General features: G+C 34.8%; 1 protein-coding gene across 20 annotated transcripts in view; it reads left to right on the top strand.

The window, feature by feature from the left end:
* Positions 1 to 20,392, top strand: part of LOC117413889 (calcium-dependent secretion activator 1) — a 103,595-nt gene that overhangs the window by 72,496 nt on the left and 10,707 nt on the right. For 6 of the 20 annotated variants that reach the window (XM_058999683.1, XM_058999686.1, XM_058999687.1 and 3 more), the window contains 11 exons: positions 3,602 to 3,708; positions 6,224 to 6,380; positions 7,747 to 7,888; positions 9,417 to 9,551; positions 12,362 to 12,517; positions 13,115 to 13,262; positions 14,157 to 14,231; positions 14,869 to 14,952; positions 15,363 to 15,395; positions 16,745 to 16,852; positions 19,138 to 19,185. In XM_058999683.1, coding sequence (XP_058855666.1) covers positions 3,602 to 3,708; positions 6,224 to 6,380; positions 7,747 to 7,888; positions 9,417 to 9,551; positions 12,362 to 12,517; positions 13,115 to 13,262; positions 14,157 to 14,231; positions 14,869 to 14,952; positions 15,363 to 15,395; positions 16,745 to 16,852; positions 19,138 to 19,185 — 1,193 coding nt within the window. Of the gene's footprint in view, positions 1 to 2,585; positions 2,688 to 3,601; positions 3,709 to 6,223; positions 6,381 to 7,746; positions 7,889 to 9,416; positions 9,552 to 12,361; positions 12,518 to 13,114; positions 13,263 to 14,156; positions 14,232 to 14,868; positions 14,953 to 15,362; positions 15,396 to 16,744; positions 16,853 to 19,137; positions 19,186 to 20,392 lie in introns of all 20 variants that reach the window. The other 14 variants (XM_058999684.1, XM_058999692.1, XM_058999699.1 and 11 more) reach the window with 7 other exon arrangements.

Here is a 20,392-nt window from a genome sequence, read left to right on the forward strand (position 1 = left end):
ATTTCTCAATCTCAGACCCATTCATTACATGTGTGAAAAAGCTACAGTCGCCTGGGGAGGAAGATTGGGAACTTGCTGGGCAATTGCGACCACTTTGAAAGCTATACTACAGCCCAGTCTCCCTCATCTTTCTATAGTTAAATAAATTGGGCAGCAGCAGGGCAATTTTGCAGTTGCATTTACACCAGGAGAAAATCTGACAAAACTCATATATACACAATGGCGCCAATATTACTGAGGGTAGTAGGGGACTTTTAAGAGACAATTTACAAGCAGACAATAACATTTAAAATAAGGAAATACAGTTAAAGATAAAATGGTATGCATTTCCATATAGGCTCAGATGGTTGTTAAAATATAAAGCCTGTCTTTCTGCTTTTATATAACTACATATTAAGATATGTAGTAGCTGTGCATTGAATCAGGTATTTATGTGATTTGCATGTTAAGTGCTGGCAGTTTCTAACAAAACTCATTCAAACTGGTTATGAAAAGCTTAATGTACTACAGTAGTTTCAGTGACTGCTGCCTACCTTCACATTAAACTTTTGGACAAAATCTAATGCTTTTGATTTTGTGTGAAGTAACCAAGATTAAAGAGACTGTGGGCCTTATTGTGCACTGCACTGGAATGTTAAGGAATTACTTATTCCAATTAGTAAGGTCAAAAAATCCACTTCGTATTGAATGTCCCTTAAACTGTGATGCATAACTTTTATGAAAGGAGCATTTTCAACACAACTTAATAAGGGAAAAGTGGAAAATATGGGCCTTTGTACCCTTTTTATGTTTTTCAAAAATCTAATAGAATTAAATGAAAAAGATGAGTTATTTAGTATTTTTCTTCAAAGAGGGATACAGTCTATTTAATTTCAGAAGCAACAGTTTAACAACATTTGAGATGCCAATCACCCGCCGCTACCTGTGCTGTTATCTGTATGGCAGCACCTAGTAAATAATACCTGATTTAGTACATTGCATGTTATTCTAAAGAAAATAACAGTAGAAAACCTCTTGCCGTATAGCTTAGTGTAATGACTAATGGTGACCCTAAATAGTTTGAAGAACATTTACTAATACTTAGCTATACGTGACAATAGCATTATGAATGTATTTCTAATTTAGCTACGTAGCACCCTCTTGCATGTTTAACTCTCACCCTTTTAAAAACCAGCAAATATTTGCTGTTACAAGTGGCAGATATTCAGAGGTGCTGAATAGCAAACATCTGAAAAAAAGAAAGAAACAACGTATGCTGTGTTCAAATAAATAAATACAAAACTTATGGATCAAAGATGTAAAAATTAGAAATGCAACACTGCCTGGTGATGTCAAAAGCCACTAATATAAGGGAGAGGGTTAAATAGAAAACTAACACCTTAAACCTGTGAATGCTGACAATGTGTTATGGAGGCTATTGGCTGAGAAGGTATAGGGCTATATGGGAGAAGGGCATTTAGCTGCAATTCAGCTATCTCTGCTTGGGGAATTCTAGGTTTTCAAATATAAATCTGGCATGAATTCATGTTGTTTTTGTCATGGCTAACCAGATCATGCTGGGGCAAACCATGAAGGTACTGTACCTCTTTATCCCCTGGCATTGTACTCTAGGAAAAATACTGACCCTGAAAATTAACTTTTAACTACCTCAAATAAAGGTAGGCAGCATGCGTTAGACCCAATTGTAATCAGTTACGTGGAATGTGATTATGCTTAAAAAATAGTGATATACAGTAACAAAATATAGTTTTCTGAATTAAAAAAGCATTATCGGTTGTACTACAGTACACAACAGAATTTTGTATTTAACTGTTTGGTTATTTTATGAACTGGAAAATCAGTTCTCTGGAAAGATAAAGGGACAAAAGCATTGGCTAAATTCACTCTTGGGAGTTTCCCGCCAAGCCCTGCCAAGATAATGAAGCACAAGTCTGACCTCAAGCGCTACCCCTGTCATTAGGCCTCTGCCCTGGGAGAGACTGCCAATAGTGATAACTGTCTGACCGTGGTGGTTTTGTGATGTGGACAACTCTTTATTCCACTCACCATCTAGCTCTGTTTTTTTCCAAGTTGTTGTTCCTAGTTCTAGTATATTATATTTTATACAGTATGTATTTCTGAGACAATAGGTGTCTGACCAAAATATGACCTCTCAGTTACTTCATATTGTTAACCTTTTCTAACACGAAACAAAATCATTAAGAAAAAAAAATACTAAAGTAAATAGAGGATAATATAATATGTATATAATATAGCCCTTACCAACAAAGAAAATCAGCTTGGATTTGGCTTAACTTTATTTTCAAAAGCTTTTTGTTTTCTTGTTGTCCCAAAATGTCAGGAATTTAAGGAAAATAATGAATTTAGTTTCAAGGCACTGTGCCGGGTTTTTCCAAACCCACTCGGAGAGTAACCATGCATATATTTTTTCAGTTCTGAAACTCCTTCTCAGTCAATACAATATAAGCAGATAATTGTATATAACCCCTTTTCATATCTTTAGTGTCTGTTTACTTTGTCACCCCAATGTTCATTAAATCACATGCATGTTTCCTTTTACTGTCTTTTTCGCTCGTGCATGGCAGCTCCACGGTCTCGGCCTAAGCCACCACCGGCACCTCCACCCATTCAGTCGCAGATAGACATGATAAATCAGAGGCTCAAAGGCATGCCTAGGCAAATACCAAGTACTGTAATGGCTTTTATTTTACTTTTCTATTTTTACAAGTGTTTTTGTTTGATTCTCTTTTACTTTATTTAATGGTCAATGTTTTGTCTACTTTAATTTAATTTAACCTACGAATACTACTGCTACTATTCTTTGTTTAAAGGACCTTGGATCAAACATTATTTTGCATACTTCATGTTTAGCAATGTCTGTCTTATGCAACATTTCCATATACTGATGTCAGCACAAAATAACATAGTTACAGCATAACATTCTGCATGATACTTGTATTTTTAAGTACTATATGTTAATTACTTGGTAAATATTTATTTATATGTAGGTAATAACCTGCTGAATATGTATTAGTGCTCCAGCTTTATAGAAAACTGTCTCCTGCATGTTTTTCTAGCTAAGGTTCACTGATATTGTCCTTTGTTCATATCACTATATATGTTTAAGCATTACCCAACTTAAAAGAGATGTAGCAACAAAGGTTTGTATGCCTGGTTCATTTCTTTCATACAGTTCAGCAGCAATTAATATCTGTTTTGTAATAATATGTGTTTAAATAACGTTTATTTAACCTGGTTGGGTAAGAGTTACAGCTACACTGTTTTCTAGGAGAGAATGACAACATAATAGAATGCACTTGCTGTGATTTATTATATAAGAGGATATTTTATGAGAATGGACATTTTGTGAATGGACATTGTGCTTCAGTTTAAACAAGCATGGTAAACAGAATCTAAAAGCACTGCAACAATAAATAAATAAAGCAAAGTCATTAAGTGTCCATCCATTATATTATTTTCTTCTCTGTTTACTGCATGAAAAGGGAATGCAAGACCCCGTCAAACCCATTTTCATTAAATAAGTTAGAAGTTTTCAAGTTCAGTTATGCCTGGGATTTTAACAGTGTTTCTTCTACTACAGAAAATGTAGGCCGCTTAATCACTCCAGCTAAAAAACTAGAAGATACAGTCCGTCTGGCTGAACTGGTGATTGAGGTCCTGCAGCAAAATGAGGAGCACCACGCAGAGGTGAGTGGTGAGGTTCCACTGATATCTCTTCAGAACAGATGTCTACTGAATGTGAGCATGTCAGTCCTGTCAGCTCTTGTCAATTGTTCAGTGTTTAGGAATGTAATTAGCAGGTCAGAGCAGAGATGCTTGAAGGGCAGTGCTTTGAATGGCATTTTATTTAAGTATTAATCATTATTATTATTTATTTATTTATTAATTTTTTAAATAATAAATCATTGTTCTGCATAACTGAAGTGCAGTTTATTTTTTTTGTAGATCTGGATATAATGCAAATGATACCCATAGTAGAGCTATACAGCGCATGTATTTACAGTAATGACACTTCTATGGGTATGTAATTCATAGATTGTGGAAACTTTAAAAAACTGTACCATTTTTTAGATAGAATCTATTTCACTTGTAATATCAATTCAAGTCCGTTCCCTAAACACATTGAACTATTGTAATTTGCTTTTAAGATATGCTTTTGTTTTAGTTTCAATAATATTTGATGTCCTGTGCATCATTATTCTGTGTTTGTGAAAAGTATTATTTTTGTCCTAACACTCATTTTATATGAAAATCAAATCTGTTTGTTGTATTTTGCATTTTTATTTTGAGTATTTTGTCAGTGTATTGCAATTTAAGAAAAAAAAAAAAAAACCCAAACCTTTTTGTTTTAGTTTTGGGATCATTTGCCATTTCTTCTAACTTCACAATAACAACAGACCTAGTTCCCAACTAATGCCTGATTTGCATATTTAAATTTCCTCCCTGTTTCTTTACTGTTCATTCAATCTTGGATGATCCTGGCAGGGAAAAGAGGTATGTGACTGAACGGAATGAAATGAGTCACCTCCCGTCATATTTTGTGCATGTTCTACAAATAACCATTTCTCCTAATGGGATTTACCTGGGTTTCCCTTGCTTTGTTATGTCTCAAAACAGTTGGTTGCCAACTGTAGACTGAGTGCTTGTGGAGCTGGTAGTAATACGATTGGTGTGCTTAGGCTGGCCAGCCAGTCTGTGCATGAAGAAGGGTGTGCACTTACAAGCACTGCAGTAGTGATACCCCAGTATTTGCCCTCCCTCTACCCTCTTGAAATCCTACCTGAATCCACTCTATGTGTGTTAGTCTGTAGTATGTTTGGGTTACTATTGTTTATTTAGTAATGAAATTGGCCTGCTACTGCAGGATCACACTCTTTTCGGTCCTGTTTAGACCCTGAAATATTGTTTGTTTTAATAATAATGTAAGTTCTGGTCAAGGTAAGTCAATAAATGTAAGAGGTGGCTGTAATAAACACAGTATACACCCCCACGTGGTAAATTGTTATAAAAAATAAAAAAAAATACAAGGTAGTATAGTTAACCGACTACAGTAGGTTATGCTTCTCATATTTGCCGTAATACAACCCCCACGTTTGTGTATTCATATGTATTTTTTGTCAATTCTTCATGAATCTTAAGGCAAAAACTGCAGACAGCACAGTTTTTACCAGCCCCAGCTTTGTTGTGATTCATTCATTCTTCGTATATATATATTTTCCCCCTTTTGGATTTCTTGAATTTGATATCTGACCCAGCTGTATGGCTTTCTGCATAATAGCAGACACCAAATGACTGTGAACTACTATTAAATATAATAAAAACCTCTTTCCCGTTTCATAAGGTCCTGTTGCTGGTGCCACACATGCTGCATGCTACCAGCCAACAACAAATTAAAGACTCAAAAATGCATGCATACTGAAAACATTCACATCCGAGAGATTAGTGATGTGAATGCAAACAACTGAAACCTGTGGAAGGGGCATTTAGGGCTGAGAAGCATGGAAGGAGTCCACTTGCATGAAAAAAGGATCCCCATTTCGAGCCATTCCACTGATTTCTATAGATTCAAGTTCACACAAAATATATAGATTAATTAACTTTAATTTTATACTTAAGTCATTGTTGTGCTAGTAAAATCTAGCCTAGACTTGGCACTATTTTACTTCTATGTGTAACGTTTATCCTAAAAAAAAAAGCGTGTGTTACTGGTAATTAAAAATAGCCACCTACTCCCTGGTAATCAATCTGTACATAAATTATGCCCATGTACTGCATTGTGATGTTAGAGTGATGCCATTTTCTACATGATTAAATGATAGCTAAATGGGTTTAATAACTGAAAACCTAAAGGAACATGAGTTATAGAACTAAGTGGAGTTACTCTTACAATTCTGATGCCACCAAATTACTGTAAACTGGTAAAAGTCATGACTGTAAACTTAACAGTATTACTTACATCGTTTGCACTTCATGTGTCTTTGTAAGATAAAACAAGTAAACAGTGCAGTATGTATTTAAAGCATTGTTGGTTCACATTTGAACATGCTGTTCATTTTACAGTTAGCCCTGTTTCAGACCATTTGTCTGTGGAATTACTCTACCAGTTTACTACATGCTGGCTGTTGTTCTTAAAATTGAAACTAGATTTTGACTGTCAGTTCCTTTTCTTCCCATATGTTTCCCCTTCTATATCATCCCCAAGGCCTTTGCTTGGTGGTCAGATTTGATGGTAGAGCATGCAGAGACCTTCTTGTCACTGTTTGCCGTGGACATGGACGCAGCTTTAGAAGTGCAGAGCCCAGACACCTGGGATAGCTTCCCACTTTTCCAACTGCTCAATGACTCCCTGAGAAGCGACTGTGAGTATCATCCTTTAAACCTACAATGAACAGGAACCTGTGCATTAGCACTGCTGTGGTGAGGGGAAATAACATTAAAACAACATATTTATGATGCTGATTGTCCCAGAAACAAATATATATATATTTTTTTCTGAACACTTTTAAAGTACTGTCTCTGACAAGAACCGTAAAACATTTACCAGTCAGAATATCAGCAACAGCTAGCTTCGAAATCCTAGACTTTTTGGACAACAAATGTACAGTAAGATGAGTTTCTTCCTCACTGCCCAGCTGTGCTTACTGATGCAGTAGCACACACATACAGTACAGTATCACAACATTATCATGACACCTGTACAGTAGTTACTTGACACGTAATTGCCTCAAGCTGTGAAGATCAAGTGACCGTCATGCCTTAAGCACATATAGCAGCACTGTTTCTGTTTGAAGCAAGTACCTAGTTTGTTGTTTCGTGAGGGAACTAATCAGCCAAATCAACCCCCTGAGCTGTCAGAGCTGTTGTGGATAATGAACCCACTCCCAGTAACCTCAGCCCAATGGCGATTCCCAATGCTACTGCCTCCAAAACATCCTCACAAAAGAACTTATGACTGTGGGAACAATTCGCTGCTGCGGCATCATGCACCTTACCAAGGTACTGTGCCGATGACATTTTGTATATATTTTAAGCTGTTTATTTAATGAAGTTCTTTGATTCTTCTTGTTTTTTTTTTAATCAAATCCATGTGCACAGTGTAATTGTAAATCTTATACTGCTGCAGTACCTAAAAGATCTGGTAATCCTGTACTATATAATCATTCAGTTCTACAGGAGGTTCTGCACAATACTGTAACTTCATCAGACCTGAGCCAATAACTGCAGCGTCCTTTACTGTGACAGTCAACCTAGCAAGCACTCAAGGATAACAGAGTCTTTTGTTGAAAATGGCCGCCAGCCTCTTAACCTGATTATTCTTGTTTAGTTTATTATTTGCTCACCAGGATGATTATCTGACTCTTTGACCACTGAGATAATCTCTCCTCCCAGCTGCAAACTGGGTACTCAGATGGGTAAATGAACTGCCTTGTGAGCACTCCTGCAACCATTCAACTAGTACAAAAAGGCAACATTTATAAATAACTAAATCTATTCAAATTTACTGTGCCATAGGTAGATTTTTTATTTGTGTGTGTGAGTGTGTGACGAGGATATCAACATTGCTTTGCATCCGGTCAGTGTATGTTTTGCTGTACAGTGTATGTGTTTGCCTAATCTGGGCACATTGTAATTGGGACCAGGCAAAGAGCAAAATCCTAAATATTCACAAGCCAGTGCTCTTCGCCTTAGAAAGCATACTTATGAGATCATTGTTGTCTGTTTCAGATAATCTGTGTAATGGAAAATTCCACAAACACCTGCAAGATCTGTTTGCTCCCCTTGTGGTTAGATATGTCGACCTGATGGAGTCATCAATTGCACAGTCAATTCATAGGGGCTTTGAGCGGGAATCATGGGAGCCTGTAAAGTAAGGGAACTTCTTTTGATAAACTTTGAGTTTGGATGCAGACGGATGGAGAGCAATGGCTTGGTTTTAAAAACACACAGCTGCAGTTACTTGGCAATCGCAATAGAAAATACAGTCCTGTTAAAATGTGGGAAATCATTTCTGCCTACATTCAAATACGTAGTTTAATTTTCCTCATTTTCTACTTCTTAAGAAGATATTTAGTTAAAGTGCCCTTGTAAGATCATTAAATACTTGCAATCACATGGCAAAAATATGCACAGTTAATTTTCCACATTTTTACAGTAATTAATAAATGATATGGCAATCAATCTTTTCTAAAAATAACACTTTAAGTCCAGAACTGTAGCTTTTTATTAACTAAGATCTCCGAATCTGTTATCCAAGCTAAAGGAAGTACAAATGGTAAGACGAATAAAATCTTAGCTGAAAAGATTTTTTTAAATCTTAAGTACTCGCACTTCACTATATATATAAGACAAAGAAAGACCTATCCAACTTGTCTGGAACAGTAACACATGAACAGTGTATCTATGTGCATGGTGGTTTAATACATTACATACTACCAGTATGAAGACAAAATAATCAAGTCTGAAGTCAATTGTATTTATTCTGCATTGCATCATGTATTTATGTGTTATATATAGCTTAGCAATTCATATTTAATTTTAAGAAAAATCGATTCAGCTAAAAGATCTTATTTGTATTTTTATTGCAAAGATATTACAACATGTTTACTTCTTCCCCAGTACATACAGATTAAAGCCTATAGCAAGAGCAGATACATGTAGCTGTACTGGAGGTGAATTAGTTTGAAGAGTGAACCATCTCTCAGATTTAATTCATTTTCATGTTTCAGTTTTAGAAAATTCCATCATTTTTACACGTTTACAACACTTTGTTTCATCATTTTTATAAATCAAGTATCATATCATTTTTTTCTATTATATTATGTCATTGAATTGTGTGTGTGGTTTACAGAATTGCACTGAGTGGAACAACAATATTAAAAAATGTTTTTGTTTAAATAGATATTGCAAATGCTCTGGTGCTTGATATTTCCCTGAACTGTAGCTGAACTGAATTTACTACATGATGTTATTTTTGATGTTATACATTTATCTATATATGGGGAATATGTACAGTACATGGGGCATTTTATTATAGGGCTTTAACAAATGTGAAATCATCCTTTTTATTTCTTAAATAATCTCTGTAGTTTGTGCATTGAAATGTCATCCAAAAATGTAAGTGCAACCAGTATGCTGTTTGGAGTTTGAATGTTTTCTTTTTTTGCTGTGTTCTTTTCCTTTCTTGTCTTTTTAATTTCAATGCAACTTAATTTAAAGAAACCACTGCCGATGTTTACCTTCATTTCTCACATGCTTTGTTTGAAAACTGTTCTGCTTTTTATCTTCCAGTTTTGCATTGCTGTGCCTTTTAATTATTTGGTTACGTGTCACATTGCTTCTGCTACATCTGCATTATCACTGTGATGGTATTTTATTTCTGTCTGTTTCTTCCACAGGAGTTTAACAAGTAATCTGCCCAATGTGAATCTACCAAATGTGAATCTTCCTAAAATACCAAATCTACCAGTTAACCTCCCACAAATGCCTAGCATTTCTACTCCGTCATGGATGGCTGCTATATATGACTCTGAGTGTGTATTGAGTTCCCTCTAGATCTGATTTATTAACAACAGTGATTTTGGCACGAATATGTCTCATTGTATACCTTTTTAAATTGTGTCTGTTGGGTACTAAGCAGTATTAAAGTACTGAACACTTAACATTCCTGCTGTATATGTAACATGTAACGACACAGCAATTGGATCCATAATTCGTGTATATTTTGTATGGTTTGAATTGGATTGAGCTGCAATCAGTCAAGGACTGACACAAAAAGATGCAAGGCATTACAATCAGTACCTGTTCTAGTGCACTAATACACGTTAGGCAGTTGAGAATGAACGGGAATGAAGCACAGGTAATTAGAAACTATGTTTAGATATATTTATAGCAGTTCATTAAAATCTTAACAGTCTTTGTTCTTGCCACTCTACACACTTCGTACTGTGACACATTATCTATTCTGCCTTTCGAAATGAAAGTGAAACCTTTTCAGCTTTGCAGAAAAAAGGTCTCAAACTGAGCGAGATACTGTCATTACAAATTGCAGATGAAGACACTGTGGTTCAACATGTTTTATAAAATCTGTCAGACGGCAGAATTTCACATCCATTAACCAGGCTTGAGGTCAAAACTGTTTATCTACAAGAACCCAAAACAGACACAATGGAGATCCCCAAATTTGGCAAAACGAATCCACAAAAGTTGTGAATTGGAACAGTTTATAGACAGATGTATTAAGCCTGAATACATTAGTTTGTTTTCACAGATCTAGTAAAACCAATGTCATTTTCATGCCAAGTTGACTGTACTGAAGACTAGATTTGGCAGCATTTTAAAATGGAGAACCTGACGGCTTTTCATTTTCTTCTCCTTGCATGCTCTTACAATGTGGTTTGGAAAGATACAAATCAATATCAGACTTTTTAACATACATATATATATATGTATGTGTGTGTGTTAAAATTAACTCAATGTGCTATACAAACTAATATGTATATAAATACACATTTTTTCACAAAATGGTGGGTTTATATATATATAAACCCACCATTTTGTGAAAAAAAATATAAATATTTTGTGGTTGTAAATTATATTTTTTTGTGAACATCCTATTTTATTTTTTGCACAATTAACAAAAATCACAAAAACACAAATACAGATAAACAAAACATAACATACAATTAAAATTTTAAAATAGAAAAATGCTATTGTTTCTCATGATGGGGCACAGTTATATATGTAACCTGCCAATAATTTGTGAAACTACACCCGTCCACATACTTATTGTTGCGGAGCTGGCTAAATGTAATTTAGCTGTGGATCTCTCTAGCATCGCTATATCATGGAAACAATGTAACCATGCAGATTTGTATGATATCTCAGGCTCCACCCAGCCCCTCAGGATAACTTTCTTTGCTGCAGTCAACCCTGGAGTGAATCGTAAGATTGAGTGATTATTCGTCTGCCATGTAAATTATATTTTGAGCCAACCAGCTACCACTTAGTCTTGTATAGCATATAAATAATGCTAGCCACATTAATAAAATATGTACAGTACCTTAACTCAGAAGCATACATAATTATAGTCTCATACCAGAGTTTTTATACCCGATTATTTTGTCTTAAAGCAACAAATGGAATACTGTTATATAATGAATTATACCTGATTTTTTATTTTTTATTTTATTTTTTTAAAGAAATTAGGCATATAGTGTAAAAACATTTTTATACTGGGAATTGTGGCTGATTCTGTATCTTTCCAATAATTTCTGATTTCCTCAAATATCTTTCCATTTGAAAATTCCTCTTTAATATCTGTAGTTATACTGTATATCTGAACTGTATTAATGGGTGGAATTATCCCTTTGTTAGCCCCGGACCCCCCTTTGGCATGTTGGGAGTAGGGGTTTTCACCCTGCGGTAGCTGTGTGTGCATTAGCAATTGCTCTGAAGCAACCATTACTTCAGTGCAGCTGGCATCCGTCATGGCAGAAACACACATCCTTATACGTTTCTACAGACGATGTCGGTACCCTCTGATAATGCATGGTGTGTTCAACATCCTCACAAACGCAAGCGGCGTTGAATAAGTGGTGGGCGAGAGCCTGTTCTGTTTCTTATGGTCGAGATGTAACACTGTTCAAAGAAATACAAAGCAATGTGTCTTCCTATTTTGCTTACTCCATGTTTGGAAAAGCTCTAGTTGCAGACAAGTGACTGTAATGCAGTGGTTTAGAAACCAGATTTAGATGCTATAGTTTACAATAATCAGGGACAAAAATGTGGGCAAGTGACAACAAGAAAAACATATTACAAAAATTAATGAATAATGAAATGCCCTGTGTCTTAAATTAAGCTACAACTGTTAAATCAGGTACAATACAACGGAATGCTTATGAAGATAGTAGGTATGTTAAATTATTGGATAAGACATGGCCTCGCTCACTGCTTGTTACCACAAACCACCTAACTTGGTTATCTTGAACACTTCCAAGATCTGGATTTGAAATATGCATGACCCCCAATTTAAAATAACCATGGAGTCATGTGTGGTTATTGATTTGATGTAGAAATATGTTTTTGTTTTTTTTTACCATACATTAATTTCCCTAAATTAAATTGTTAACTCGTTTTGTCCTGTAACTTTCCATTAAGTGCCCAGATCTATAAAGCTATTAATGTATGGTAAATAAAAACAGCTCCTCTAAATGTTTGCGGTGGAGACGTTCTAGCATCCTTTTGCATCAAGCTGCAGTGCATCCCAACGTGTAGTTTACAGTCTCCACATCAGAACAAAGAATGGGTGGGTTTTGACCCCCCCTGTGTCCTGTTCTCCTAGCAATGGCTCAGGCACCTCGGAGGACCTGTTCTGGAAGCTAGACGCCCTGCAGACCTTCATTCGGGATCTGCACTGGCCCGAGGAGGAGTTTGGAAAACACCTTGAGCAGAGGCTAAAACTCATGTCCAGTGACATGATTGAGTCTTGTGTTAAAAGGTATGCCTTTGAAGGAAAAAGGGTGTTACGGGTTCATGTATTATAAGTCACGTACTGTATGAGAAATCAACCAATCACTGTCATACATTCCAGTACATCTTAGTACTAAAGAATAAGAAGTAAATATGTTGTGGGTCTTTTATAACGGAAATCATTTTGCACCAGATTACATCTCTTACAGCAACACACAATGTGTTTACGTACACTAGCCAGACACCTCTGGAGATGTGGGTTGAAATTAGTTTAGTAGTGATTGCAAGGCAACAAAAATTACCACACAATTTGGCATAATGTTAGTATCTGCCTCTTAGTTTGTACATAAAGTACCAGTAGTTAAATATAAATTATTGACTTAAATTATCATATTTCATAAGCTTATACTGTGGACAACCTTCCAACTTTGGTATTTATTAGTAGAAACTGTATTTGATGCAATTAAAAAGTGTGACAGTGGGTACATTACTGTTTTTCACAGAAAGCATCTTAGTACATTAAATATTTTCAATTTTTTTCTCACTGTTGGTCTTGAGAACAACAAAGCTATACAGTTTGCCGAAGGCTCTAATTTTATTCTCTACTGTCTTTACTTGTTTACAGAACAAGGATTGCATTCGAAGCTAAGCTGCAGAAAAGCAGCCGGTCGACAGATTTCCGTGTGCCACAGTCAATATGCACAATGTTTAATGTGATGGTTGATGCCAAGGCTCAGTCTGCAAAACTCTGTGCCATGGAAATGGGCCAGGAGGTAAATATAGCCTTCTTCTGTCTATTAAGTTTTCTGTTTGATACATCGAGTGCAAGAATTGTGTAGGTTCAAGTCTTTTCTATAAGTGAAAATCCAAAGACTGGGTTGCATGGCAAATAAGAATATGATAAGGAAACCTAGTGGTATGCAGTACATACATAAGTCAAATGGGACCATATTATGCAGCACACACATTCACAAATATGTTAGCAAGTACAGGCTTCGCTTTGATTAAGTTTTCCAAGAAAAATGTGCTTGCTGCTTGTTAGGGTTTTGCAACTATGTATTCTCTGTGACATTTGTTTGTTTTCAGTTTTATTATGACAGGTTTTATTTCTATTTTTATCTTAGGCATTTATTTTTCAGTTTTGCTATTTAAGTTAATATTCTTTGCACTCGTTATGTTAATCTTTTTATATGTTTTAATTTTCTTTTTTCATCATTACTTTGTTCTTCTTCCTGTCTCCCATCTTTATTTTTATTTCTGTTGTCAATCTTGTGAAAGTTTGTTAAAGAGTGGGTAAGTGTGGCTAACAATTCAATTGAAAACGCACTCTTCATTCCCCAATGTGTAATTAGCAGGAGTAGCAGTTTTTCCCCTTCTGTCAACACTTGGACTGTTTTGATTTGATTAGCATATTTAATAGATGTGATTGAAGAGATGTGGGGAATGATAATGAAAGGCTATCATTGCCAATGGTATTGTGTCTAGGCATGTAGCAATTCAAATGATGAATATTAATGTCTGAGTTATATTTCTATTAAGTAGCATAGTGTCGTGCTGCATATGTTGTATTTAATACATCATACACAATTAAGATAACTTAAATGTAGTAATTGTGATCTTACAGTATGAAATATGAGTATGTGTCTATGTTTTGTGTTTTTCTCCAGAAACAGTACCACTCCCAAATAGATACACTTATAGAAGAAACTGTTAAAGAAATGATAACCCTCTTGGTCGCAAAGGTATGTACACTAATATTAAAATTACTGTATAAACAAGGACACAGATCCACAGATCCCAAACTTAATGGGACGCCACTGGTTGCATTGACAAACAATGGTTAAAGGTGAATATGTTTACTGGTTTATTTCAGTAAGAATTTAAAAAAAAAAGTGTGGATATCTAAAAAGGGATTGTGTGTGCAAAACATGTATTTATTTGTCACATACTGGATGTGAACCCTGGATATAGATTGTGTTTTTAACTTATATCCTCACTGTGTGAATTTTCAGTTTATGCACCTGTGGCCTATTCCAGTCTATGTGGATTATCACAAAGAAAGCAATTTATTCTGTTGAGTATGCTGTTAATGTACACAAATTGTAAGCAATTTTCCTACTAAAAACACATCAAATGCCATCCTGGCTGTCTCAGCAGGAGCACTAAATGCAGCTAAATTGTAGCTCTTAAATATAAGACTTTTATGATTCAATGTTTTAATAGCATTTTATAAAGCTTAATATTTTTTTTTAATAAAAACTGATGGCTGAGTTTCATAATACTGGATTCTCACCATTTTTAAACTGTGTTCTTTAAAAGGATAACTTCATTCTCCAAGAAATGCATTTATAATGTTAACTGATTTTACCGTTTTACCAGTTTGCTGTCATACTGGAAGGAGTCCTTGCTAAACTGTCAAGATATGATGAAGGAACACTATTTTCATCATTCCTGTCATTCACAGTAAGAACATATTGCCTTATGTTATTTGGCTGACAGTATTGAAAAAAGGTCCCGTTCATGATGAATTGATGCTTTTGTTTTTATCTCAATACAAATTGAATGTGGCTTGAATAGTTTACTACATGATACCATTAAATGAGGATATTCTCTGTTAATTCATGAATAATTGCACGTGTCTGGATTGGAAATTTTGAAAAATATGCTCCGGTAGACGTCATCTTTGGATCTTTTCATTACCAGTGCTGCGTTGTTTTTTTTTTTTTTTTTTTTTTTTAATAATGACAATGTTGCAGCTTGCTTTCTGTTGGATTTCTAGCACTGAGCTACAGTTTTATAAGCAGATTAAGTGGTAATGAGGAATCATATATGAAGTGTTACCCTTTCCCCACATTTTTTTTTTTCCATCTAAGGTGAAAGCAGCCTCAAAGTATGTGGAAGTACCCGTAAGTAAAAAAAAAAAACAGATATTATCTGTTAATCTTTTTGTGATTTTTATCTATGTTAGTTCATTTTTTTATACATGCATTTTTTTTTATAATATCAATGGCTGTTCTACTTTTAGCAAATAAATTAGTAGTATAAAACAGGTAGTTTGACATTTGATCACAAAATATTATTACTTTAATGAACACATATGCAGAAATGCTAATCTCTTAAATGACTTGCATTATTTAGTGTTAACGTTCTAAATATGACAGGTTATAACCATGCACATTTAAAAATCATAAGCTCCTAATTCTGTTTTTACTTCACAAATATTTCGGTGTAGTTGATATATGCAGGGTACAGTCAAGACAACGTGACAGACTTTATTTCCTTTTTCACATGTGCAAATTAAGAGCTATAAAAATGTAGCAACATGTCAATTTACTCAGCTCAAAATCAAGCTCTTCTTTGTTGTGCAATATAAAACATTTTATGAGTGTGTCAGGAAGCTGGCCGGTTCACTTTGTCTGAAAATTGCTTCAAAGGGTATCACTTAACTGCTAACACATTTTCACCGAATGCATTGTTTTTAAATTAATGCCTTGTCATTGAATCACTGAGTGTAAAGTCATGTATCTTATGTCCCAAGGGCCAAAAAAACAGATCCTTTACTCTATAATTGTTTGCTTAATGCACAAAAAAATGACTCCCTAAACCTTGCTCATTTTCACCCTTGAAATTATTCAGACGTGTTAACTAAGTGCAATTTACAGAGACTGACAATTACATTTCCTGATGAATGGATGTCTTGTGGTCTAAGATACATCTAATTTACAACGAAGAAAAAACAAATCAAATTACTTATTAACAGGGATATTGTCTTCAGTGGGTACTTTAGACATTTAAATGGAAACTGTGTTACAGCTTGCTAATGCGTTTCTGATAAATCTGTATGTTTTGGACATGAGATTTTGAGGGTCATAAATGGAAATTGTCGACGGAATAGATAACAAAGACTTGTCTTATGTTTAGATCTTCAGGGCTGTTGAAAACAAAATGTCCCAAAATAGGCATTTTAGAAAATGGCTTAGAATTGAATTTTAGTTTTTGAGGTCTCTTTTTGAAAAAGTAAGCGTTATTATTTTTCAGGTACTTTGTATGAAAGGCATAGAAAAACAAATCCTATTTTTTTAAATAATTTTTTGTCAAATACATAGAGTTCAGCTTTGGTTTCAATAACTCCTAAGGCGTTGCATTATAGAGTGTCGTACAATAATGGTGATTTGAATATACTCAATTGTATTTTGTAATAATGGTTGTGTCTCTGCTTGTGCCCCTTTCTTGTTTCTTTATTTGTTTCTTCCAGAAACCTGGGATGGATGTTGCCGACGCCTATGTGACCTTTGTGCGCCACTCTCAGGATATCCTCCGTGATAAGGTCAATGAGGAGATATATATAGAAAGGTTATTTGATGTAAGTAAATGCCTTCTCCTCCTTCCCAAGGAGGAGACCATCCAAAATATGACAAAACAAATGGACAGAGGGATAAGTCACATTTTGAGACTAATTTACCACTGTCCTGTCCCACTGACTAAGACTTCTCTCTGTCGCTCTCTATTCTGTACTCTAGTCTATGTTCTATGGTATGTTCTGGTCCTTGTATACTATAATATCTGAGGCTTTTCTTCTTTTTGTTGTTTGTTTAAAACACGTTTTTTAAGTTTCTAAAACCAAATTAGGATATTAAGCAGTGTTCTCTCCCATTACAATTATATTCATTTTTCACTCACAAATAAAACTCAGCTGCCTTTTCACTCATTTTTAAGTTTAATTATCTGTGTTTATACAATGGCAAATGACAAATTAGAAAAGTTAATGTAAGTAACACACAACATATATGTATTTTATCATGAGGGACAGACAAATGCTACTGCTTTTTGGTATTCTATTGTCCAAGGCTGGCCACCGTCTATAAAGGGTAAAATCTGTTTTTATTTTCTAGTCAATGCACAGCAAGTTCAGTTTCAATTCTAAATTCTATACAGTGTCACTCATGGATATTTCATATGAACCTAAAATATATAGTGTGTTTATAACAGTAAAAGCATTTTTTCCCCAGTCCAAAAATTATAGTGCGCTGTTGACAAGCTTTTGGGCTGGGCGTATTAACCCTTATTACGTTGTGGTAAAAATGCTCCTTCTTTTAAATTATACCCCAGTCTAAGTGACATGCAGTATGCAAATTCATGTCATTTAGCAGTAAAAGGGAAGTGTGAAACAGGTGTAATTACAGAATGTGTGTTTATAGCATCATCTTTTGACCTTACTAAATTAAATAGGTCATACCTTATCATTACAGAAAGGTCATGCCCCGGGGCTATTGTAACGAGGATTTTAACACAATAAAGAGAGAACACTGGCTTAAATAACTGTAAAGTTAATAGGCTTGGTTTTAATCTATTGTGATGCATGTCAACTAATTTGTCTTCCATTCTGTTGAATATAGCACTGTTTTCTGTTGCTTGCATCTTTAAGGCCAACATTGGTTGTCCTGTTCCTTGTAAACTGGTCCCAGTGGTGTATAATTTCTAAACACTGGCTTCCTTCTTCCTTCTTCCTTCTTCCTGCAGTGGTGTCTTGTTCAGAATTCTGGCTTTAGGATTTTGCTGTGCTTTAAAAAGTATATGCGCTTCCTCTCTGGTCCTTCCTCATTTGCTTCCACTTATCATGGCGTCCACAAAATCTGGTTTTACGTGTATAAATTCTCCTTTTTTCTACTCTCTCTTTCTAATTTCAACCTTACTGGTTTTCTGAAACCTTTTAAAATGTCCTCCCTCTCCTTTCACTGATTTTCAAGCGATTAAAATGGAACTTATCTCTCGTATCTAAATGTTTTATCACATTATATCAAGTGGCATGATTTGGAGTCAAATAATCTTCCTGTGTACATCTACTAGCATGACCCACATCCTTTGAGACTGCCTCATACATGCATACAACACTCTGGCACCTCCTTAAAGCTCTGTGCCTGCATTCCCAACACGAAGTGTGAAGTGCAGAGGCATAAAATGACTAAAAATAAATAAATAAGAAAAAGACCAGCACTTGATTAAGAAATAAACAGCATCAGTTTTGCATTTTCGCCGTTTATCCTATTACTTTGTGCTGTTATCTCTAAACTGTGGGGAAACTGTAATTCCTTTAAAAAAAATGTTTTACCAAAACTGTAAGCCAAAGCTATTCATATCAAAATGAAAAATAATTCGATTTTATCAATACTGCATTTAAGAAAACAGCACAAAAACATTCCTTGCCTGCTTAATCCCAGTTTACTTTTCTCCTTTCTTTATTTTAGATACTAAAAACATCTGAATTGGATGATTGTTAAAGCTATTGAAATATATTATGACTACAGATGTTTTTCTTTTTTCCATTTCTTTGGAAAGCACACAGTAGCTTGTGTAATGTATATGGTATGTTAACAGTAAGGGACTTACCTGATACTTTATGCACTCCTCATTTATTTGTATTGATAGATTAATAATTATTTGAATTATTTGTATAATGATTACATATCAGAAATATTAAATTGATTTTAAAAACGTCAATTAAACATGAAACCCCTTCATTTTAGATTATTCAGGTATTTAAATTGCAGGTTTCTTCTGTAAAATTATCTTTTATTTAACCTTGGTTCCCTTCCATGCCACCTTCAGCATTTTCCTTTGTTATTTATCCTCTTTGTTTTCCGCTTTTAGAAAAGGATGGATGATGTTAGTTCTTTCATGTACCTGAGAATATTTGAGGTAACGTTTTCTTATTTGAACATGTTTACTTCACCATCCATCCACCCATTGCTTCATTTAATTACCATTTCCCCATTCACATGCTGTACTCTTATACCCAGAGTATAGAGTATTAGTATGGAGCTATTGCTTTACCATTGTGTATGGTAGATGTTAATGCTCCTGGAAGATTATCTAGCTTCTAATATTTTCAATGTTCTGCATTTTAATCTGCTTGTCTGAGGAAATTAAACATGGCCAGCAAATACTACTCTACTGCAGTCCATGATATTATAATATAACCATCTGCACATCAGTTTGATTTGGAAAATCTTAATGGCCAATATGGGGGTAGAAGAAGTCCTCTCCCATCATCTAAGTGCCTTGTTTATTGTTTCTCAGCTCAAAAAGATACAGACAGTAATTCAGTTTTGGCCACAGTAAGAAGATCAGATTTATATGGTTCACTAATTTTAAATATGTCTGGAGTCTGCAAGCCTACCAATATGCTAAAATCATGAAATGAAATTTAGAGCGCACATATGGGCTTACTTAAAACAGGAGCCTATATTAAAACCTAGTTATCTCTAGGACAAATTGGTAGTACTTATTGGAGATGCAAATTAAAAAAATAATAATAATAATCCTTATATGTCAGAGATAAGAGTGGTTTTGGAGAATTATACTTACAAATAATAACAATAATCTTGTAGTTATAAATTGTATCCATTAGTGATTTCGCGCCATATGCTGCTGGTATGTACACCAGACAATAGGTTTTGTAAATTACCTATTTGTGTTGTTTATTGTGATTTAATGACAATGGGTATTCAGTATTGTCCTGGTGGAGAAATGCATTTGCACAGTGGGTTTTTTGTTTTTTTCAGAATAGCAGTTGAAAATATAGATTAGTATGTCTTACACTTGCAAGTACTACAAACTGCCCACGCTTTACTCAGAAGCGTTGATGAAGTGTCCAGTCATGCCATGATGTACAGACACCTTAGGCGAGTTGTGAGGCACATGTTAAAGCTGTTTTATGATTAATGGTCAACAATATTAACATAGATATTAAGGAAGGTATTGATTTGAAATCATGAATGAAGATAAGTGCCTACTTTTGATATGAGAGCTGACATAATTGTCTCTTATTCCCTTGCTTCGCTTTGTATCCCAGTTTTTATTGAACAAAGATATTGTTATGGCCGGACCGCTCCTGGATACAGAT

This window comes from Acipenser ruthenus, chromosome 25, assembly GCF_902713425.1.
Source record: "Acipenser ruthenus chromosome 25, fAciRut3.2 maternal haplotype, whole genome shotgun sequence".
Classification (NCBI taxonomy): Eukaryota; Metazoa; Chordata; class Actinopteri; order Acipenseriformes; family Acipenseridae; genus Acipenser; species Acipenser ruthenus.